At 34.8% G+C, this 25,196-nt stretch overlaps 2 protein-coding genes across 3 annotated transcripts in view; both read right to left on the reverse strand.

Annotated features, from left to right (window-relative positions):
• LOC140059187 (solute carrier family 23 member 1-like) overlaps positions 1-25,196 on the reverse strand; it is a 34,640-nt gene that overhangs the window by 3,098 nt on the left and 6,346 nt on the right. For both annotated transcript variants that reach the window (XM_072105046.1, XM_072105045.1), the window contains 12 exons: positions 17,164-17,304; positions 16,202-16,359; positions 11,573-11,670; positions 10,961-11,025; positions 5,891-6,072; positions 5,052-5,175; positions 4,603-4,744; positions 4,015-4,268; positions 2,748-2,877; positions 2,031-2,174; positions 964-1,059; positions 479-670 (listed from right to left, as the gene is read on the reverse strand). In XM_072105046.1, the coding sequence (XP_071961147.1) occupies positions 479-670; positions 964-1,059; positions 2,031-2,174; positions 2,748-2,877; positions 4,015-4,268; positions 4,603-4,744; positions 5,052-5,175; positions 5,891-6,072; positions 10,961-11,025; positions 11,573-11,670; positions 16,202-16,359; positions 17,164-17,304 (1,726 nt within the window). The remainder of the gene's footprint in view (positions 1-478; positions 671-963; positions 1,060-2,030; positions 2,175-2,747; positions 2,878-4,014; positions 4,269-4,602; positions 4,745-5,051; positions 5,176-5,890; positions 6,073-10,960; positions 11,026-11,572; positions 11,671-16,201; positions 16,360-17,163; positions 17,305-25,196) is intronic.
• Positions 21,007-24,561, reverse strand: LOC140059188 (uncharacterized). Its single transcript, XM_072105048.1, has 7 exons — positions 23,994-24,561; positions 23,440-23,674; positions 22,947-23,106; positions 22,616-22,786; positions 22,417-22,485; positions 22,105-22,301; positions 21,007-21,860 (listed from the first exon to the last, which is right to left on the reverse strand). Exons 1-7 carry the CDS (start codon positions 24,297-24,299, stop codon positions 21,565-21,567), a joined length of 1,434 nt encoding a protein of 477 aa, XP_071961149.1. The 5' UTR covers positions 24,300-24,561; the 3' UTR covers positions 21,007-21,564.

A 25,196-nucleotide genomic window follows, 5' to 3' on the forward strand; every position in this document is an offset into this window, starting at 1 on the left:
ACCCGTAAAATCACATTTGACACCAAAGTCACATTTGATATCAATATCACATGACCCCCAAAATCAATTTTGACACCAAAGTCACATTTGATATCAATATCACATGACTCCAAAATCACATTTGACACTGAAGTCACATTTTTCACTAAATACATATTTGACACCAAAGTTACATAACACCAATGTCTCGTTTGACATGAAAGTCACATTTTACACAAAATTGTGACATTTGACACAAAGAAGTCACAATGTTGACACTGAAGTCACATTTTTGACACACAAGTCACATTTCGAAGTCAAATTTTTGACACACACAAGTCAAATTTTTGACATTGAAGTCACATTTTTGACACCGAAGTCACATGACAGCGAAGTCAACTCACAGTTGATCTTTGTAAGTTTGTAAGTAAATTATTACTATTAGTAATGCATTAAATTTCTTCCAGAGCACTAGGCCAAAGACTTAGGTTTACCGTACCTTTACGTGAACGGCGACTGATCCCCTTGAATGTTGGCAGGAAAGGCATGTATGAGAACACTTTGTGCTTTTCAAGAAAGCCCATGATTAGTGGAATATCGTAACAGTTAGATTCGTCAACGGTAACCTCGTCGTCAGCATCGGAACCACTTTGTTTTCGCCAGGCTTTAATCCCTCGCTCTTCCACAGTCCCTATCATAAATAGTATGTTCAAACATTAGCTCATAATATAAGGCATACAGTGTTTCGATTTGCGACGACTAGCGCGTCATTTTTCCAAGTCGTGGATCAGATTGTAGTTGATAAATAATAATATATATATAATATTACAAAATATATCGAAGCATTTACTATTTCCTTTAATATACTTAAAGTTGATTGTTGTACTATCTGGTCAAATGATTAACCAATTGAGGTAATTGTACTGGATTGTTTTTCCGCAAATTACGCAAATCTGACCAATAAACCTAAAGTTGAATTCGTACCTGGTACCGTGTTATCCAATAGAAAGCCAATGAAACCACCTACGAACATACTTGTTTTTAGAAGGACCGTTATTATCTGGTCGATTTCTAGAACACCTAAATAAAAAAGAAACGTAATGTTCGGAAAATTGTCAATCGGAAAAAGAATCTCAATTAAGAAAAGGCTCTTAAATGTATTATTTCTTAATCCGAGTCTTTCCGAACACCGTCAATACCAAAGAGTGATGTGCTGTTCATAACAAACAACAAAAACACTGTATCGCTCTTGGACACACCACATCGCTCTTGGATAACACCACATTGCTCTCGGACACACCACATCGCTCTTGGATAACACCACATTGCTCTCGGACACACCACATCGCTCTTGGATAACACCACATTGCTCTCGGACACACCACATCGCTCTTGGATACACCACATCGCTCTTGGATACACCACATCGCTCCCGGATACACCACATTGCTCTTGGACACACCACATTGCTCTTGGACACACCACATCGCTCCCGGATACACCACATTGCTCTTGGACACACCACATTGCTCCCGGATACACCACATCGCTCTTGGACACACCATATCGCTCTCGGACACACCACATCGCTCTTGGACACACCGTATCGCTCTTTAACATACCGTATCGGTCTTTAACACAACACATTGCTCGCGGACACACCACCTCGCTCTTGGATACACCACCACATCGCTCTCGGATACACCATATCGCTCTCGGACACACCACATCGCTCTTGGACACACCACATTGCTCTTGGACACACCGTATCGCTCTTTAACATACCGTATCGGTCTTTGACACAACACATTGCTCGCGGACACACCACCTCGCTCTTGGATACACCACATTGCTCGCGGACACACCACCTCGCTCTCTAACACACCATATCGTTCGTTGACGACACAACAAATCTATCATAGAATTATTCTTCGAGTAAATCATGGGCCTATTTCAGATGATTGTGTGAGGTTGGAGATGGCAACAGTGGATAGGTCAATAACTGTCGTAGGACTCGTTGGCTATAGCGTGTTTGTTGTACGTTCATTTACCTGTATCTATTGCGCCTGGGTGACTCTCTAACCAAGAAGGTACAGCTAGACCCATCAGAAAAGCAAAACCAACAATGAAAATGTTCCTCGATGAATTCAAGTTAACGAATTGAAGGTTTGACAAACCTACACCGGTAACCATGCCTAAACAAACGAGTTCAATATTAAATATTTATTACTCCCGTATTATTTTATAGTAATATGCATAATGTTTAGAGTAATGAAATTACATGTTCCTTCTATTTATATTAACACAGTAAAGGTCTATTGTACACAATACAAGCGGAACAAATATAATGTTAATACAGTATCTGGGAAAAGTAAATACCCTTCCCTGGTTAATATTAAATAAAGCGTCGACATGAACACTGTTTAGAAGTACGCAAGTTAAGATATTATTATTATTATTATTATTATTATTTATTGCCAAAAACCAGTTACAAACATACAAAAACACAGAAACTAAGGGAGTAGGCAGGAACCTAAAAGTGAACCTAATCACTATAACAAGAGTTCAGGTTCCGTACTCCCAAAGTAACAACAATGATATAAAATAAACTATATAAAAATATAACAAATAGACGAATCAACAGTGTCAATATAAAACTGCTGTTACACCATTAATTTCAGTTGATCCTCACAATTAAAATTCATTGTTAGGCCTAAAATAATTAGTTTTAAAATTAACTAAATATGCCTACAAATCAAATTACATACCAAACATAATGCAGAATACACCGCCGACTACCGGATCAGGCAAAGCAACAAATATTGCACCAAATTTTCCAAATGTACCCATAAATAACATTATACACGCGGCAATCTGCACTACAAAGCGACTTCCCACCTTTAAGCAGAGAAAAAAAAAATAATGTAAATATGTGGGATTAACCTGTTCCGCGGCGCGGCCTATCTGACGCACAGACGACGTTACGCGGCGCTAATTCGTTGGAGTGGACCAGTACACCAGGGTAACCCCTACTCATCCGAGAAGACTTGTTTTACCACCTTGAACACGTGCCGTTTGTTTTACCTTACGGAACCACATGTCATGACCAATCACGACGCGATGGATCATCAGAACTGTCACTTATGATTGGTCAACTTAGGCATTATGTGCGTTGTGTCTACGTCGTCGCTGCAATGCGTACGATTGGGAACCAATTTTCTTTATAAATCCGAAACAACGTGAAATATGTGAACGCCCCAGATTGTCCTCTTTCCTACGACGAATATTAGGTAGTAGTGTATTGTTATGGGCATTATCATAATCCCCTCCCCGAGTGTAGCATTACGAGGATACAAAGGTAACATACACACGTCTTCCAGTAATGTGCGTTTTGATGAACAGTAATCTTGTTTATTGAAATCGCAACGATATCATAGCCAAACGAGAATAAGTTATTAATTTGTTAGAGATGTGGCATTTTGTTGTTTTGAAACTATGCATGTATTGATTTTCGAAAATATATATCTAATATTTGCTTTAATATAAGAGGAAGTAGGAGCAGTATAAGGGTGATCGCATAAGTTTGTATTTGTGATTAGAATTTGCTTTTATAAACACGATTGCTCTAAAGCTCGGTTCCCACTTGCGGCGCAATTAGGAGGAAGTATCCAAGTTCCAACTTTGTTTTAATATAATAAGTTAATTTCTAACTTAAATGTTGCAATGATTGTGATATGATACTCTGTATACAATATGTATATAATATACAATTAAAATTAGCATTATCCATGCCAACTTTATGAAGGTTACTTGAACCAGTACCAGTATAACGCAATGACAGTTTGGATGATCCGTCGCGTAGAGTGATTGATCAAATTACTTGCGTTGCGCGTACGTCCTTGTGTTGCGTCCTAGTGGGAACCAAGCTTACCAACCAAACCGTAAGTGGAACCCTTTCCCTATTTCTGCACACAAGGATGTCATCTTACTTCTGTGATTGCTTATCTAGATTTACTGAACTAGTCAAAAGCCTACCTTCGTTATACCTATTGCTCCAATATTTTCACTGTAAGAGGTAGTTCCATTTCCAGAGCCCCATGCTCCAGCAAGAATACATCCGATGCCCTCAATCCCGATACCGCGATTGACGGCATGAGAGGGGGGAGGAGGAGCGCCAGACAGTCGAGCACAAGCAAAATAATCACCAAGGGATTCCACCATAGAAGCTATTACTCCCGCTAACATTCCAAATACGCCGGCTACCGTGACACTGGGTGTACCCCATTGTCCTACAAGATTGGTATTTTTTAAATAAATAATTATGAATACTGAAATATATAAAAACACTATAAAGACATAAATTTTAAGTTAACAAAACGTTGTGAACGTAAAACAAGTTAAAGCAAATTGACTTGGAAAATAGCAGAAACTCGATAGAATCAGGGACTTCCCCGATAAAATGTCAACTACTGTTTACTCTACGAGGTGTCATTTGGATAACTAGCAATGTCCTGAACGGTGACTCGTATACTCGCAACAACTAATTATAAGTTATACTTCACTTCCCACGCCCCAGGATAGTGTGTGGTTAGGCATATTAACTATTATAATGTACGTTCAAACCTGGATAGGGGAATCTGAACCAGGCTGACTGTCCGACAACTTCAATACGAGCGTCTGTTCTGGCTCCAGAACCCTCTGGAAAAACATCAGTCGCCGTCAAAATGAAGGAGAACAACCAGGCTAGGCTGATTCCGAGAATAACCTGATTAAATATACAAGAAAAGTGTATCAAATACAATTAGGTAGATAGCCATCTTTCAACTCATGACAATAGTGTACCCATTCCACTCCTCCTGCTGGACAATCTACGTCTTTAAGTTCCTGGCACTAAAATGAAGACAGTGCGTTTTCTGCCCATGGTCCTAACTATGGATATCACCCTCTTTTAGTTTTCTTTTGTTTGTATTTTTGATTGTATTATGTCTTCTGGAAAATAAATGAATTGAATTGAATTTGTAATTCGCCAGGTTCACCTCCTCAATGATTCAGATTTTTATATTGTAACTTACCGGAAATAATTTAAAAATTGGATATTTCTTCACTCCACACTTTTTATCGGATGATGAATAACTTAAACATGGTACATCAATGCCATAAATATATTGAGAAAATAAGATTATCAAGGCCATTGTTCTATAGGAAAAAACAAAAATCATGATATCAAACAACAGTACAGTGAAGAACTCCTCGTTTGGTACATCCCTGTTCAGGGGACACTTTCCCGTAAAGCGAGCTAGGGCAACACTCTGAGACCAATCCCATTCACAGAATACCCTATTAGAGGACATTAAAGAAATATGTGCTGCATATGCATAAAAATAAACAGATAAAGTTCTTGTTTCTGCCTCAAAATAAAATATTTATTGTACTATAAGGGGATCGAACACTTTACTGTATAGTAATGCAGTGGTGTCTGGTATTGTCTAATTTTCACCCGGAAATGATAAACAATAAACGCCGACTGTTTTGTTGTAGAAGACAGGTAAGTAGGCCTACCCGACCACCTATCGTGAAAGTCCGACCGTCAAAAAGCAGAACTAACCATTCATAAAATAGGACCCATTTTCACAGTGAATTTCCAAAATAGATAATAATAGGGTAGTAATTTCTATTTTTTTATGCATAATTATGTGGATTATTATAATCAAACTGTCAATAATATACTAAAATGTGTATATTATTTTTATATAGGTAGGCAGCGCCTTCAAACATTTTTCAACATTGTTAGGCCTACAAGCTTAAAAGCTTGCCTAACAAAAAATCCCATATAGAGCATTCGAAAAGTAAATTGAGATCCACACGTGACAAAACCGAAACAAAACGCAAGTATAACAAAGTACAAACTTACAGAAAGGAGATACCCCAATGAACGCCTGCTTTATCAGCTGCAGCTCCAAACAGTGAAAGGCCAATCAATGCAATAGTTGGAGCAATTGCCAGAGGTCCAATGAAGTGTAAAATAACTCCCATGATGCCACTGAAACCTATCAGAACTTGGAAAACTGAAGCGACCATTATGGCTCCTTGGATCTATGGATTGGAAAAACGTACAATTAAAGAATAGTTGTTAAGTTAAAAACAATATTTTATGTCAACGGTTCAGGAACCAGTTAGGTATAACGGGGAAATTGTCGCGCGAGAACTTGGAGGCCCACCGGGCTTCGTCATCGCTCGAGCAAAAATGTTTTATGAACCACATTATTAATATGTCTGACCGCCTATGTGTATATGATCGCTAAATTATCAGAGGCCATATTTTTGCAAGCTCAAGTTGTTTTGTGGACAATTAAGTTGTATGTTTTTCGGTAAATATCTAGCTGTTAAATTGAAAAACACATTAAGAGCCATTGTCTGTAAAAATCAAAGATTTGGTGGCAGATGTAAAAAAATGGATTTCTCTCAAATTTTTACCATGAATAGACATTTCAATAAAAAGCATATCTACAACATTCATTTTAATTTTTAGCCTCCGTTGCCATGACAACGGTCAATTATCCAAATTTTGATGTTTTTGCCGTTTTTCACAGATTTTCTATAGTGAAAAAGTACAAACTTGTATACTTATTTTAACCAAAAATACTTACAGTATACAGTTTTTGTTTATACCAGTGTAAACAACATGTATTGAGTTCCATTTAATATAGAAAAAAAAAAAATTACAAAATGGAGTTGGTTGATACCATTATTTTAAAAAGGGGTGTTTTTAAAAAATATTTTTTTTATAAAAGTATACCTCATAAACGTACCTATAACTTCCAAAGTGGTGTTTTTAAATCAATGAGGTTTTTTAATTTGATAGTCAATAGGTTTGTCAACAATAATCACGAAAAAAACACTGGGGTAAATTTCGTACATAGGTTTTGTGTTGCCAGGAAAATACGAAAAATGCAAAAAATATAACAAAATATCAACAAACAAAACACATGAAACACAATTTAAATATGGCTAATCCAATAATAAAATGTATATATGGCTTTTCATAATGCTACTAGAGTCATACGAATAGTTTAGATAAAATAGGAGAATGTGTTGCCAGGTTTATTTCAATTAATTGCCAGAAAAACAGTATTTTGCATTGAAATATTTAGTTGATGGAAAATAATGTTAAACTTGGAAATAATTGAGTCAATGGTTTTTATAAATTTTTAAATCTATTTTGTGTAAAGAGATACAGAAAGACCTCCCAAAAAATCTGACCTTGTAAATAGGTCATTTGAGGTCAAAAGGGGTCAGAATGCAAAATAGGACAGGTCCCCACTTTACTACAACTATTAATATTTGATCAAAATTTACAAGATAGTTCATAACAATTCTCAACAATTTTCATATTTTACCTATAGTGTTACCTTAGCAACCATTTCTATGTGTAACTAAGGAAAGTAATTTTTAAAAAAACGTAAAAAATTGCGTTTTTATAAATACAAAGAATTGATTGCATTTGTACATGTTTCTCAATTTTACTTCTACTGCATTCCATTAATGACAAACTTGACCTTGTAAATTCATTCATTTTGAGGTCAACATTTTACCATAGTAACTGTTTCTATGCGAAAATTTAAAAAAAATAAGGGGTTTTTCATAAATAAAAAACATTTTTTCTACATAGTTTTACATTTCTACTTTTTGCCAAATTTACTTTAAATACTGAATCCTAATAATCTCAGAAAGAAAGTCTTGACGAATCTGAATAAAGGTTAAAAAAAATTACCTTTAGTGTTATCTTAAACCTGTTTACGTAACAAATGATATTAAAAAAAAAATTAAATATGGAGTTTCATGAAAAAAAAAAAATTTTACATATTGAGGTCAAATGACATCAACATTTTACCTATAGTGTATTGTAGCAACTGTTTCTATACGTAACTAAGTACAATATTTTTAATATGGGGTTTCATGACTACAAACAATTGATTACATAGCTTTACTACCTTTTCCCAAATTTACTTATCTACTGAATCCCAGAAAATGTCTGACCTTGTGAAAGGGTCATTTTTTGGGTCAAGTTATGTCAAAATGTATTATTTATGTTATCTTAGAACCTGTTTCTATGCGTAACTAAGGATAATTGTTTTGTTAAATACAGTTGAACCTCCCGTAAGTGGCCACCCTCGGGACCTGGAAAAGTGGCCGCTTACGGGCGGTGACCCCTTACGGGAGGTTCTGCCGATAAAGGGCCAAAATCACTTATTATGGCTATATACGATATTCTTAAAGAAACGAGCCTCTCAATTTTCCAGCTAATTGTAGGCATATTATTATTTATAATCAGGTGGTTTAGTATTTTTTAGCATTTTCAGACAAATTTTAAAAACTTTTATCATATGAAAAATGGTCGGTCAAAATCTGTCTAGTTTTCTCATCTCTTCACAGTAATGTTTTTAAAACCTCTTCAAAATAAAGCTAATATATAAAGAAATACAATAAACATGCACCTCTAATTCATAGGTCCATGCAATAAGTATCACATTTTTCGATTGGCCTCTTACAAAAAAAATCTCATTTTTAGTATAAAGAGGTGCTCGCAGCTGCTTACGGTAAGCACCAAATGCACTAATTAGATAGGAAGAACAAACAGGCTTTTCAAAGTGCGTCCGTTAAGGGAGGTGGCCGCTGTAAATAAAATATGGGGTTTTCATGAATAAAAATAATCCCAGAAGAAAGTGCTTACGAATATAACCTTGTGAAACGGTAATTTGAAAATGCAAATAAGGCATGCCTGCTAATAATCTACAAATTTAAATTTGTATGAGATAAATATGCAAAATCTAAAGAATATCTCATTTTTAGTTACCATAGTAACTGTTGCTATGCATAACCAAGGGAAATTAAATAATTATCAGATAATTATTAATTAATAGTTATTACTGAATCCAACCATCACAGTCAAAAAAATATAGAATTTAAAACCAATATTTAATAATAAAGTGTGATATTTTACATGCTGACCTTAAATGAAATGAAATTTCAAATCAGGGCTTCAATATTTGTTATGTAGCATTAACATACCTGAGTATATCATTGATTTTGATTGGTTCTATTTTGGGGAGGGGAAAGTGGTGGATCCAGGACTTTTAAATAGTTAGGTGGTTGAAGGCGAGGGTCTAAAAACTTAACTTTATGTCCTATCTTTTGCATTGCAATTTTTAACTTGGGGTGGGTGGGGGCTTGGAGAAAAGGGGGAGGTGGTGGGATGGAGGAGTTTGAATCCGTCTATTCATTGGGGTGATAGTAGCGGCAGTGTGGGTGGTGCTTGAATGCATGCATTTGACACTCTATAGTGGATGATCGACCAAAGTGTTGCAGTTTATCTTTTTGTGGTTATAGTCGGGGTGGGGGTGGGGAGGGGTGGTAGTCGAAAGTGGTGGTGGATGGGCATGTGGGATCTGCTTAGGTTAGCAAATAAAAGAAGTAAACAAATGAAAGAGGAGCTTCAAAATAAGAGAGGAGTAATCTGTTGCAAAGATTAAAATTCACAACGATCTGATAATTTATTCAAATTTCCAGAGGATATAACCTATAAAATGACATTAAAACTGGGAATTACAGAATCTATAATTAAAAATTAATTTTTTTTCTCACAACACAACTAGAACTATATAAAACATTAAGAATTTTTCAGACCAATGAGTTTCAAATCAAATAATCAAAGAAAATAAAATGTTTTTACTAATATACCATGTTTTTTTTTTATATAAAAATGCCTATGTTTCTCGCAACACTGCTTGTAGATTTTAAATTTACCCCAGTATTTTATTTTAGAAATCAATTATTAAACATTAGAACTACCTATTTGTAATAAATCAGCTAAAAAAATACACCACTTTGGGCGTTATGGTGAAGTAAAGTTTAGTTGCATTGAACAATTTAAAAAAAGTGAAAAACACCCCTTTTTAAATAAATGGTATCTCCCAAAGTATGAAATAAAAAAAAATAAAAAATTTTGAAACAGGTACACAATGCATTGTTATTATGCATACACTAATTATTTTTTATAATTAAATGAACAACACAAAAATATCGTTCATCAAAGTAGTGCCAATATCCATTTTAAAAAACCTTAAAAAAGGACAAAATTTGTCAAAAACATAAATTTGGCCGTTGCCATGGAAATATACGTGTGAAATAAAAAATACTTCATATTTGATTTCTCTCAACACATATATAGCCATGTGCAAAATTTGAAAGAAATCCATTTTTTTTAGTCTGCCACTTTTTTTGATATTTCTTTGATTCTTACAGACAATGGCTCTTAAGTGCACTGTAACAAGAGGTTCCCATGACACTTCTGCATTGTACCAGTGGCCCATGGTTTCCTTTCGGGCTATTTGCCAAATTTTAAATAAATTGCAAGAACTCCGAAAAATGTCAACCATAAAGCTTGGTTCCCACTTTGAACGTAACACCATGTCATGCGCAGCGCTTAAGCTCCGTTTACAGTTGGACGCAACGAAATGACAGCCGCAACGCAAATAGTTTGACAAATTATTACAAGCGACAAATTGGAAGACTCATCCCGTCATCATTGGTCAAATTACTAAAATTACGCAACACAACGACAGGCGCAACGCAAATGATTTGACCAAGCATCAGTTCGGACGATCTATCGTGTCGTCATTATTGGATCCCATTACTTATCTTGGTTCCCACTAGGACGCACGACGGATGCGCAACGCAAATGATTCGACAAAACATAAGCGACAGATTGGACGATTTATCGCGTCTTCCCATTTGGACGCAACGCAACGATGGATGTACGACGCAGATGATTTGATCAATCACAAATGACTAACGGTGGGCTTACGTCCGTTACCAAATTCGAACAAACAGACTTTATTGATTCTACTTTCCTTTATGAACACTTTCATAAATATACACGTAACAGCCCATTACATTAAAAATTAAGTTCTCTCCTACATACCTCCGTTATTCTACTTTGCCACTCTTCCGTTGATTTTTCTTTGATATACTCATCCGATTGGTTACCTGAATTCGATAAAATAATTTTAGTTTCGATTAAGACTAACATATTTCGAACCATAGAGTAAAGTTAGTTAAGATCATGGAACTGCTGACTCTTCCAGTTACAGTACTCGTATTACTTTAGCAGTCCCTGACCAATTTCATATTTGTACATTGTATATTATGTTTTGTTGGTCGAATAAATAAATGAAATGAAAAGAATATTCTTTACTCCATGTTCGAACAGGTACAGAGTGCAACTGAATTCAAAATAAACTTTAAACGAACTGCACTATTATATAAATAATAATGAATGTTGGTTGAATAGTAAGAATATTTTATGTATTGAAAGATGGAATCTCTACGTATAATATATAATATTTATAACTCGACTCCGCCCAGTTAACAATATGGAATATTCTCATCTTTTTTTATGTTTTGCGGACAATGTTTTAAATACTTTATTTTTTAATAATGAAAAATGACATTCATGACATAAAATTGTTGGAACAACACGGGTTGGATATTTTAACGGTTTCTATTTGTATTTTTCAAATCATATCTTGCCTACCGTATCCATCATAAATAACTTGACAATCTTCTCTTAAAGTCATTATAGCAAACGTAGGTGTCAAAAAGGCGAAAGTGCAACCTTGCACAATAGGTAATCTAGGGAGATAAAGACAATCATAGAAGACACAACATTTTATTCATATTACTTAAACAAAATAATAATAGAGAAACTAAAAAGAACACCGCCAGGGCGCGAAGCTCATAATATTTGTTTGCTGAAATTTGAATTTGACCTAACACAGCGATCTAGCCTAAATAACTATTTTGCCAATAAGTGCACTATTCGAGATTGGCCACGCCCATCATGATTTATAAGAGAACCTACAGTTTCCAAGGCATGGGAGACATTTAAGACTATTTAGAGGCGCCACAAACCATAGCTACAATCGGTACAGGTTTAAGACACTCCACGACTATTGTTGATATTAGTGTTGGTGGAGGAACAAGTCTTCTCGAATATGGACTCGAGGACCACCGGTGTACACCCCTGGCTCGCGTGTACCTCAAAGAACCCTGCAGTTCATCATTCGGGAGAATATGGGTGGTGTAGTGGGACCTCTGAGACGGGCCAGTCGTAATTTGGTGGCAGCTATAGTAAGTAGCTTTACGGCATGAAGGGGGACCCTTAATTAGGAAGCTTGTTCTATGTGTCGGTCCACATCTGTGCGCAATTCAGCTCAGTATCTGTGAGATGCAACCTAATCGTTATTTATTTATTTATTACTGTTTACACCTCATTCTTCTTAATTCGTCCTCAAGGACCCACGGAAGCCACATTGCACCGCCTCCATGAACGACATGAGATGAGATGGACCTGTACACCGGTGTAACCCCTACTTTCCGAAATATACAATGGAGTATTTATAAAGTGCACACGAACCAGATGTGTGCCTTTACCGCTTGGCCACCCGACTCGACAATAATAATGATTTTACTGACATTTTTAAACATACATACATATTTATTTTAAATATATATTTAATATAGAAATGTGCTCAGTTTTGTTGATCTATACCGAAATTACTGCCCTGCAAAAAAATATAGTATAATTACAATATTATTCGCAAACTTATACAAAAAGACAAATTTGGAACCAATAGGGAAAACAATAAATAAATGTATATAAATAATTAATCACAATAAATCATATTTATGAGCGGCAATATGGTACCGGCAATTGTAACCCATTATGGCTCATGGTAGAGTTTCTGTAAAGTCAAGGACTTTATACCTGCTATGGGCAATATACTAGCGAACTAACAGTAAACTGCAAACCGCGTTACTTGTCCCAGCCGTCCAATAGACACAGATTCTACGTGGGACAAGCTACGCGGGTTTCCGCGTACCATTACTACTCGTCTGTGTAAATTGGCCCTTGTAAGACCTTGGTATATAGTAATTTTAAAGATAGAAAACAAAATTATAGGAAACAAATAAAATTAAAACATAATTTTTTATATTTTGAGATTCAATATGATACTGATTCTGTCCTCTGCCTTCATTGGCTAAATTTTCTGAAGGTCAAGTCTGGTATAGGCCTATGTAAACCTTGGTTTGCAAACTTGAGTATCTATATATAAATTTACGTAAGGGAAAAATTCGGTAAATCGCGCGTTATTTCTAGAATGTTTACTCGATGGTATATAAAGTTGGTTCGTACTTTCGATACTGATATTAACCACCTGATGTAACCCTGTTTACTAATTAAATTGAGTTCGATAATTAGTTATTGACATTTAAAACGAATTTAGGTTCAACGATTTGCCCAAAATAGGGGTGTTTTCTGATCGTGGTATACACTGTCCATCTTGAAAAATACCCGCATACAATATTAAATACAAGGATGATTCGCATTTTCCTATCTCCTCCTACGATAATTAATTTTAATGGCTGAAAACCGGTTGAACAGCTCTAGTACAGTATCATATAATGTTGAAGACAGGCCGATTTTCTTTAAAAAATACTATTTGATAGATTTAATATACGTTTATACAAATGTATTGATTTGCGATTTCCAATCTCTCAGACTCCCAGTTTGTAGGTAAATTTATGACCCCTTGGTTTAACACAAGTAGGTAAATTTATGGGCCCCTGGAGAATAAACTTACAACTGAGATTAGTAGTATTGTAAATAGGTATTAACCATTTTTGGTCGCCATTTGAATCGAAATTTTCTTACTGTGAATGTGGTTACTGTTAGGTATATAAACAAATATACAAAGAACATTTATTACTGTGACTGTGGGTAGGCTCTACTGTTGGATATATAAACACATATAAAAATACATATACAAATAAAAACTTTATTACTGACAGTTTCTTCTTAACGTTTGTATTAATTAATAATTATACAAAATATAAACGTCGTAGTGGTGTATCGTTTAAAACAATATTTCGTTACTGAGTGGATAAAGAATATATTTTTGTTCTTCCCATCCTCTTCCCCATCCCTCAACTCTAATGTTATATACAAAACACAAATTGGGTTTGTTTAAGAGTTCAAATAAAAAAATTTCTCCTTCGGAAGTAGGCCTAATTCTATAGTGCTAATTTTATTTGACCAAATTAATCATCGTGTCTATTTATTTGTTTCTGAAAACGACAATGTATTTATAGTCCTGCGGTACGTACATTTGAAATCGCCATTTTTTTTACGCTGAAATTACTGTGTATTCGAGAACCATCTGTGGACATGACCTAGATGGTACGCGAGCGAAGCGAGTAGTACACTACTAAACCTCGGTTTGCAAACTTGAGTATAACATTAAACGTGAGTATAAGTCTAAACTAGTAAACCTCGGTTTGCAAACTTGAGTATAACAGTATAGCTTGAGTATAACTATATTCTACACAAGTAAACCTCGGTTTGCATTGAGTATAACATTAAACGTGAGTATAAGTCTAAACTAGTAAACCTTGGTTTGCAAACTTGAATATAACCGTATAACTTGAGTATAACTATAGTCTACACTATTAAACCTCGGTTTGCAAACTTGAGTATATCAGTATAATTTGAGTATAACTATAGTATACACTATAGTAAAACTCGGTTTGCATTGAGTATAACAGTATAACTTGAGTATAACTATAGTCTACACACTAATAAACCTCGGTTTGCATTGAGTATAACAGTATAACTTGAGTATAACTATAGTCTACACACTAATAAACCTCGGTTTGCATTGAGTATAACAGTATAACTTGAGTATAACTATAGTATACACTATAGTAAAACTCGGTATGCATTGAGTACAACAGTATAACTTGAGTATAACTATAGTCTACACACTAATAAACCTCGGTTTGCATTGAGTATAAAACAGTAAACGTTAGTAAGTCTACACTAGTAAACCTTGGTTTGCAAACTTGAGGGAACTTGAGTATAACAAAAGTCTACACACTAGTGAACCTCGGTTTGCATTGAGTATAAAAGTAAACTTTAGTATAAGTCTACACTAGTGAACATTGGTTTGCAAACTTGAGTATAACATAACTTGAGTATAACTATAGTCTACACACTAGTGAACCTCGGTTTGCATTGAGTAGGCCTATAACTAGTTAACTTGCTGAGTATAACTAGTCTACACTAAGTAAACACTGGTTTGCTGCTCGAGCAAATTCAGTGTTTGGAAAGAAACATTTAGTCTAGGACAAAAATCTGAAAAGATGCTTAGAAATCAAGTTAGGGGGAGCGGAATGTTAAAGGCTGTCAACATAGCCAGATATCCTAATTAAACCCTTCTGATCACTCTAATCCCTGTTGATACTTAATTTTTTGCCTCGTCTTGAAATGGCGGCCATTTTTGTATAAAATGTGGATAAAATCAGATCTAAATAAGGTAGATACACAATCTTGGTGTCTAAATATATCTGGCTATGTTGACAGCCTCTAACATTCCACTCCCCCTAACTCATTTTTTTTTTCACATTTTTTGCCTAGACTAATTTGCTAGTGTAGACAGTTGACAAATTTAAGAAATTAGTTTTGCACAAGTTATTGCATGATTCCGGAAGGAAGTCAAAGCAATAATAGAATGCAAATTAAACTCCCAAAGAAAATACGTTTTATTACCCAAGTCTCGAGAAAACACGAGTTTTGTTTTGTTGTAACATTGATACGGGAAGCGATTTGGAAAATAGAAATGTAGTCTGGCAAAACAGCGTTTATATAATGCTGTTATATATGCACACTGACTATATAGAAAGAGTTCTGCACTCTTGATATATAAATATCGTATCTAAAATGGTCGACGTTTAGCACTGTTTGTGGTTCCTTTCTCAAAATTGATATGTACAATATATATATATTTTTTGACATTGCAATTGACAACAACAATGAATTACATTTTTATTTATCCGAACAATACGTTGTGCCTATAATTGATTTTGATGTATAATGTAGATTATTTTCACACAGGATGTGAAAATGTTGCGTCGACAAAAGGCGCTGAGTCGTACAGTTTCTGAAATATGGCCTTTTAAAAATAGTTTAATAGTTTAAGTTACAGTAATTGGAGAGTGGTGGGGTAAAATTTGGCATAACGATCGGACGGGGAGGAGATAGAGTCATGAGTGGATACGTATACGTAAGAAACGCCATGTGTGCCAAATTAGATATTCAACTTACCTAATTCCAATCGTTGTTTGTATAAGAGTTACTAAACCAGATACAAAGAAAGTTGTGCCGATAATCTCACTCTGGGCTACCAGATCGCGTTCCAAACAAAACGCGGGAAAAAGTACCAACGGGACAGCTAACGTTGAACCAAACATGGTAAGGAAATGCTATTAAAGACATATAAATAATATTAGAAAGTTACAGTAATGTATATTATTTTCCTCCTTTAATCTAAGATACAATGCCATCATGTTTTTAACAAAGAATTATCAATGCAATCAAATTAACATTTTAACAAGTTTTTCATTTACGAATGTAAATACTGGGTATGAGGATGAGATAAGTGGTTTGAAGCATTATAAGATGTGGTTCCCACAAGGCCGGACGTAGACGCTACGCAGCGAGATGACTAATGACTTGCGTTGTTGCGCCTACGTCTTTGCTTTCCTCCATAGTGGGAACCAAGCATTAATTTCCATGATGTTAATACCCGATTCTCCAGTGCTGTATAATATTCGCCCAGTATCGGGAATATTTGGTAAAATATGTAAGGCTAGGTTAAGGGTTAAGTTATGATATACGATACAGGTAATAGGAGAAACGTATTGAATTACCAAATATTCCTACATTATGGTACTGATTTTGGCTCTGACGCTTCACATGCACCCAATGCCAGTTTAGCTTCGTTTTGAGCTGCAAAAGGATCAATGCTCCTAGTACCAAGATAATGGAAAAATCTAGATAGACCTACAGTACCGAGAAAGCCCAGTGGAAAGCAGTGATATTGATGACCAATCTGGGCTTCTCTCTCTAAAGAAGAAGAACGAATCGGGTGACGTTAAGAGTGGGATTGGCTCATCCTCATTTTGTGTATTTCATTTTCTAACCGGACGTGGCTACAGAGGCGAGGAATGTTGGTAGCGAGTTATATTTTTAAAAGAATATCTTATTAGTGAAGATCAAAGACTTACTTGAAAGGCCAGGAAGAACGTTAAGTGAATAGGCGGACGGTCTTCAATCCCGTATGTCATGTTGCCTGGGGACTGGTCACGTGGGGTTGGCTCCTCATCCTCATTTAGATTCTGTGTTTCGGGTTCTTTTGAAAAATTAACCTTTTGATGATAAAAAACATTTGTTAATTCTTTAGAAACAAATGGCTGATCATAACTTCTGCTGTATATTGGTCAGTGGATTTTCACGCTTGGCATATAGTGCAGTCAGTGGGCATGGGCTAAATGGTGGTAGTCTCATTGAAAACTCTGTTTTAGTTCAAGCTTAGTTATTTACCCGGGTATATTGAGGACCTATCCACCAAAGTTAAGCTTGGTTCCCACTAGGACGCAACGCAAGAAGGACCTAGACGCAATGCAAGCGAGTTGACCAATGACAAGCGACAGTTCGAATAATTTATATCGCTTGTGATTGGATAAATCCCTTACGTTGCGTTTCTAGTGGACACCACGCAAAAGCAACAACTCTGCCCCCGCTTTGCCCATGCAAACAAACTTACCCAGCTAAATAACTAAGCCTGATCTGAACTGGATAAAAGAAAATATTACTGATTATTTGAATATTAAATACGATGGCCGATCCTTTTGATTGACCGAGTAACGAGTTCACTTCGGCGTACGTATTTTTTCTACAGTAGTAACCCTACCCTAACCCAATAAAGTGTCTCCTTCTGGTTGATTGCCCATTATCTTACCACCTAAATAGGGGTTCCACTGTAATACAACTGGTTAGTGTGGGGTAATCAGCCGAAACAGCACAATTTTGAAATGAATATAAACAAGTATTTTCTCCAATAATCTTAACACTTTATTTACATTTTATTTAGACCAAACAATTAGAATATTAAGTGAGTTTGATGCCTTTAGTTTGACCCATCATCTAATAGAGGAAATTGATCCGGAAGTGTTTTTTTTAAATCTAAAAAACGTGTTCTTCCACATGGTTGTGACATATTTGATTAATATCAATATTAATCAAATACCAATTGGTAATTTCCTCTTTCGTTGCAAATAACGATTCATAATCTCAATTGAAACGTATGACAAGCCCATAGAATGTATTTACAGTCACGTAGGCCTACTCATAGATATACAAGATGTAGGGAGATACTTCACTTGGGCCTGGCACTGAAATTTAGGTGATGGATAGGCCTTAAGGCCTATAATAAACGATAGCGATTGTTTCACCTTCAGTCATCTACATACGAGTCAAGTCAATGTATTCAAAATGAAGGCAAATATAGTGTTTCATCCATATTTCCTTGACCTAATGATATCGTTGTTGAAATACCGTTGTAAATCCAAATGTTCTTTCAGTTGAACCCGTATAAGGGGATACCCTCGAGACACAACGGTGTAGCTGTCCCTTATTGCCGTACCGTATCGTAGAGTGTTAAACATTTCCCTTTTTTAAATTGCCTTGTTATACGCCCCTATTATGAAAAATGTTCTGTATCCGTACCGTTACGTGTACAATGGCACGAACGAAGGGCGTAGGTTCCGTGGATGTTTGAACCACGCTATTATTTTATTAATTACATAATACTCAAACCACAATGAGTTCCTCTACCAATAAATTAAACTCATTTCCTCTTCCGCTAACCTCTAGTGAACTTGAGGTAGACCTATAACTACAATGTATTGTTATGTCGAAGTCTTCATTAGCATTTTATGATTGGTAAAAATCATAATTGTAGGCGGCATATCTCGTTTATCTCTGATGCCCAGTTTGATCGCAATTTCTATGTAATGTTCACTGGATTTGGTTTGGCATAGCGAGTGGGCTAATGATGGTATATTCTCTGTCTATACACCATCGAACTAGTTGGACAAAGAAAGTGTAACGTGCCCAAATATGGTAGTAATATGACGTCATTGTGTCCATATATAGGCACATTACATAAAGTTTGATAGTGACATAGCTTTATGCGTGACTGACAGAGTACAGATATCACTACGGTTCGAATCCCATCGTCGCTCTCCGTGTGTTCCGACTAGCGAGTTTGAAACGTAGTTCATCATGTGTACGTTATAGAACGCAGTACGCAATACACTCTCTTTTTTAAGAGAGTGGGGGATCCCGGTGTACTGCCACACCTGAAAAAAATAACTTAGTGGGTTATCGTTAATGTGCAGCACCCAAAATAGTATGTTATTACTGTTTAGCGTATTGTAAAGTAGAGAATGCCTCCACGTTCTGTTTTAAACCGCCTTCTTGGGTAGGCCTAATATAATGTTTGGTAAGTCATGAGACAAATATTTGAAGCACAGTTTATTTATTATTTTTTCCCATTTTTTTCTTTTATTACTAAAATATATTCATTTCATAATGATATTTCACACTCTTGATATCGTAACATATTCATTAACATGTTTATTTTTTAGCATATTAATATTGGTCATCACTATAATAGACTGACTGACGGATGACAGAGTGTGAACCCATTGAGGTATTTATTGCATTTATACCCCTGGTGAACCCCGGCCAAAGTGACCTAGCTAATTAGTTTATATTGGAAATAGTTTATCAAATAGATAAATTCAATCTGCAGACTGGCTCAAATATACTATATTGATATTCAAGCATAATTATATACAATTTAGTAAAATAATTAGTAATTACTTCTTGCAGAAGAGACTTGAGGAGAACATATTGAAACAATTTAAGTTTTAAAAATAATTTTGTAAGCCTACCAGACCGTGACGAGGCTTGGTCTGCGAGGAATTAGTTCAGGAATTTTAAACAAAACAGTGATTTATTTGCTCAGTAACCGAAGATTACAGAAACTTCTGTTTGAGTTTGGGGCATAATAATTATCGCTACTCTAATAATATGAAATTGCATTATCGAAGGTCACGTATATTGAAACCCTCCTCTCTCATTCATTCATTATATATTGATCCTTTTCAATATTTACATTTAAACAAAAAAACTGAACTTGTGGAGATCAGTGTAAACCTAGTGACCTAAATCACTGTAGCTGAGTCGTTTGACCCAACCCAAATTCAGTTTATACTGTACCTTAAAACGGGGGAAAATGAAGGAGGACGGGCTTATAGGACTGCAACATCAGGTCCTAGTCCCAGACAAGTAGACACATCATGACTATCGAATGGAATAAGGCCTGTGTCCACTATAGGCCTTACGGCGAAGCTGAAATGATGCCTGGAAAAGCAATCCCGTTCCTCATCAAGCATAATACTTTTTTACCACATATACTGTTCTAAATAAATACTAATAGTACAAAAAGTAAAAGTTCCACAAAAAAATACCTGGCGTTTGGTAGAAAATTACCGTTAAAATTGGTAAATATGCCAACGATTTTTTACGAAATAGCGAGGCTGAAACAACTGGTGGCGCACTATAACTAGACTGTACTATTATTATCACGGTTTATAAGAAATATATAGGCAAGTTATTTATTATCAAAATAGATTTATTCTTTATTTTTTTAAATAAATTTGGTGAATACAAATTTATATTAACTCTAAAATTAAAATTTAGAGTTAATAATTATCCCCCGACATTAAAACATTTATAATTACAAATGGCTTCAACTGTTCGTATAATGGTTTCTCCCGACAGGTAGGCTATTAATAGCAGTAGAAATACAGCAGCAATATTATGCGAAGTTTATACCGTAGGATGTACAGAGTGACTGATATGATTTAACTGTGAAACATATAGAACACATATTCCTAGTAATAAATACCAATGCAATAGTAAATTTAAATTATTAAATAAAATACAAACATCAAATATTTGTTTTGTTTCAATGTAATTGTATTTATTCTCATGGTTAATATTTTTGTTTATATTCTCATGGTTACACAATTTCTTTTAATGGTTACACAATTTCTTTATATTCTCATAGTTACTATTTTTCTTTATATTCTCATGGTTACAGTTTTTATTATTATATTCTCATGGTTAAATTATTTATTTATATTCTCATGGTTACAGTTTTTATTATTATATTCTCGTGGTTACATTATTTATTTATATTCTCATGGTTACAGTTTTTATTATTATATTCTCATGGTTATATTATTTATTTATATTCTCATGGTTTCCATTTTGTTTTCATTTTTTTTAAATCTTTTTTTTTATTCACATGCTCACAGTTTCTGTTTGCATAACCATGGTTAGTGTTTCACATTGGTTATAGTGTAGGCCTATTACATTACAGTTACTTTTTATGATGATTTTGTTGCATTCAAAACCGTATAAACTACATTTCATATTCATCTTCCTCATAGTCTAATTCACCATAGTCTAATTCATCATCTTCAATGCCATAGTCTGGTGTGTCTTCTTTTTCTTCTTCTTCTTCTCTTGTCCTGTTTTCACACTCATCTCATTCACACTCGAACAGTTAATCCTAGAGCAAGTGACTTTGGAGTCTGCCTTCTTCCTTTCCAAGCAAGGTACAGGATGTCCTGGCATATCGATAAAATTTTCGTTCGAGTTTCTTCAGTAACATCTGAAAATGAGGTTTGTATAGTATCTTCTGCAGCACCAACACACTTTGCGATTAGATTAAACAACTCATATGGCACAATTTCAGATATGTCAACATCATTAATGTCCGCTGCTCTTGGAGGCCATTCACTCTGCATACCTTTGTTTGATTTGATGGCATTATTTACTATCGTACCTGCAAGTACATTTTATAGCATTGGGTGAATGAAACATAGTAATAATAAATTTATATTAAGCATATACTGTATTGTGTACAGCATTTATGATCGACACCACTTACTATCATAACAGTTTTGTTTTTTGAGTGCATACAGCTTTCACCTCGTTGATCCACAGCATTTCCTTAATTATGCAATAACATTTATTGTTGTTATTTAAAAATAAACCAATATATACAAGTTATTGTATTTTAACCGTACCTGCAAAATATAGAGTCTTTAGTTTGTCTCTATTGTCACCATCAGTGGAGATTTCGTGTGTTGTAGAAGTAGTTGGAATATCTATGTCATACTTTGATGATTCATCTGTCTCCGTTGTACTTTTTCCTGATGACAAAAATGGATCAGCCACAAATCCTAGGGATACATTGCTAAAGTACACCAGAACTGATTCATTTCTAATTAAGAAAAAATAAATAAAATATTTAGTTTGACCAATCCACAAAAAGATTTTTTTTTTTAAATTATCCCTGGTGAAATAATCATTTAATATAAACACACTAAGCAACTAACCTTCTTGTGGGTGAATGAAAAATTAGGTTAGGATAATCCATCCTGAGCTTCTTCTTCAACACGTCTGATCTATAAATAACACATTAATTGATTATAATTAATTGTAACACAGATAAAATGAAGAAATTATTACAGTAACTGGATCTCAAAAATATTACAAAATTATTTCATCCTTTTTAAGAAGGGATTGACAGCCTACCTTATAGTTGACAAGTAAACTTTTTCTGTTTTTTCAATTGATTTCATGAAAAGCTTTTGGAGTTTTGCGAGTCTTAGTATCTCCTGTCCATACTGTAACCGTTTATCAATTACATCTCTGCAAAATACCTTATAGCTTTGCTTATATGTTAAAAAAACACTTTCCAATTCCCTGTAAATAATAATAAATACTGTATTATTAAAATATATTTTAATATTTTATAGATTTTGGTGTTTAAAAATTCAACATTTAGACTGAAGCAAATAAAAAAAAAATTTAAAATGTAAATTTAAAAAACCAACAGAGTTTTAGAAAGTTACGTTTTACTCACTTTCCAGAATCATGTCGTTTACGTGAATTAACAACTATTTTGGTGTAGTTTTTGTAACATTGGTCATGATATCGCACTTCAATACAAGCACAGCTTTTGCCTCGAATGTCTTTTAAAATACTTTCGTCCTCTCTCATTTCTGCAGCTTTTCGCAACATTCCTGTCATAAATCAAATCAACAAAAGCAATAGTGTGTAATTCCTAAATGATTGAAATGATATTTTGTTATGCATAACTACAGCATGGAGATATAAAATGTATAGCTCCATGATTACACTATATAGCAAAGGTTCACATGGAAGAAATGTCCTGGAACACCTCATTATGCTGTACAGTAGGAAGGTTTTCTAATTGGATTACATCAGTTGAGCCTGCAAAACTCATTATAGGATGGGGATTAGAAAGCAGATTGATTAATTAACCATATGTTTACAAATTTCAAGGATAGGAGAAACAACAATAACAAGTGAATTTTTTTTCTTCAAATAATTACCTGCATCATCTGTTAAAGCCTTTCTTAATTTATCATGACCTCTTTTGCCTTGGATCGTCACTAATTTGTCTTGCAATTTACAAATGATACATTTCTTTGGCAAAATTGTGGCTTTTTGAACCATTGCTGTGGCTGAACTACTTCTCAAAAAATGCTTGGCCCTCTTAACTGGTGGCTCATCTGGGCTCTCACTGTCTCCTGCTTGGGATCTCTTTTTGGCAACTCTTGTTTCAGCCTAAACATCAATTTCAACGTATAATTAATTTATACAGCATTTTATTTTGTCTTATATAGAGCCTATATTGGTATTTAACTAAAATTAATTTTGTAGCCTACTGAATAATATATACTGTATAATATAATATGGCCTAGGCCTAGGGCCTAGGCCTACGTAGTAGTACTGGTACTAGTAGAAAGCCCAATCAACAACCAAGCACAGAAACTAAGGGCACAATATAGATCTATAAGTAAGTGCAGTAGCACCCTATATACTGTATCATTTAACTATATTATTAACTCTTAGAGTATTCTGATAATAATAAACCAAATATTACCTTTTTTAGTCGAGATGTATCAGTATATCGCCTGTAACAGGTAGCATGAAAACCTAAGCCTGGATGCTCGCGTACGACATCGTCAAACGATTTACCTTCATCAGACATACCAAGCTCCGTCAAATGTATGGCGATTTCCTTGCCGTCTCCATCTAATTTTATCCAACTCTTTGAACAGAGCAACACTTTATTCCATCGAATCTCAGTAATTGGACTGATAATTTCATTTGAATGCTTGTAAATTTGGAAAAAACATTTCAACTTTACTTTGTCTGAGCGAGAAGATCCTTCCTCGTCGGACGCCATTTCGTGTTTACATCGTGCTGATTTTGACGTCTGCTGCCTAAACGTCGCGTATGATTGGTTTAACTGATGTCATGTGATACAAAATGGCAACTGCGAAAATATATTCTTTTATACTTTTAAAATCAAGATTTCTTTAAAATGTCAGGAAAATTTTCGTGGAACTTTTTAATACGTGATTAATTTATTTTTATGTATATGAATCAAGAGAGTTCACTTATTATGCTTAATGAGGAACAAGAAAAAATGTTTTCATCTTCACCGTAAGGCCTACTAGTTAACAGTATTATTGTTTAGTATGCCTATATTGTGGTCGATGATTTGAGCGTATCAGCTGACAGTTTTTCGACATTTCACTTATTGTTATAAAAGATATATTTATTGTATAAAACCTATATAAGTCACTACAAAACTCTTCAGGAAACAGACGGTATGACCACGAACGATCAGTCAATTTTGTTAATGCTATGATTTTTTACGGCTGATCTTGATGGGCGGAAAAGAATACACTTTACAGGGTTAGGTTTGAAACATAACCCTGTTAGTGTAATTTCCGTTTTTATTTATGGATCCGATCGTCCGTTTTCCAGATCGTTTGATAACCTCTAGGCTACCATTATGCCTTTAGACAATGCTGATCAGGCATAGCCCAAGTACACGTAGTACTGACCTACATGGTGGTTCATGTATCTATCGATAAATCAATTTACACCTATGATCATACACGGGTCAAGTGTGTTTGTGACGAATACAATAAACATCACTCAGTAGCCCTGCGGGTAGTAGTATTACTATTAAGAAAGATTGTTATCAAGGAGTAAACTAATTATTTGTATACAATACAACGTATATTTTTATTTATATGACAGAAAAAAACAAGTGAATTGATTTGATTTGAAT

The sequence above is a fragment of the Antedon mediterranea genome, chromosome 9 (genome assembly GCF_964355755.1).
Source record: "Antedon mediterranea chromosome 9, ecAntMedi1.1, whole genome shotgun sequence".
NCBI lineage: Eukaryota > Metazoa > Echinodermata > Crinoidea > Comatulida > Antedonidae > Antedon > Antedon mediterranea.

Bases quoted from the DNA above. Each gene is read 5' to 3' on its own strand.
- LOC140059188 (XM_072105048.1), bottom strand. From the start codon at position 24,299: ATGGCGTCCGACGAGGAAGGATCTTCTCGCTCAGACAAAGTAAAGTTG. The intron at 23,107-23,439 runs GTAATTATTTGA...GATTTATGACAG, and splicing joins GGCTTTAACAGATGATGCAG to GAATGTTGCGAAAAGCTGCA. The intron at 22,486-22,615 runs GTAGGCTGTCAA...TGTTATTTATAG, and splicing joins GTTTACTTGTCAACTATAAG to ATCAGACGTGTTGAAGAAGA.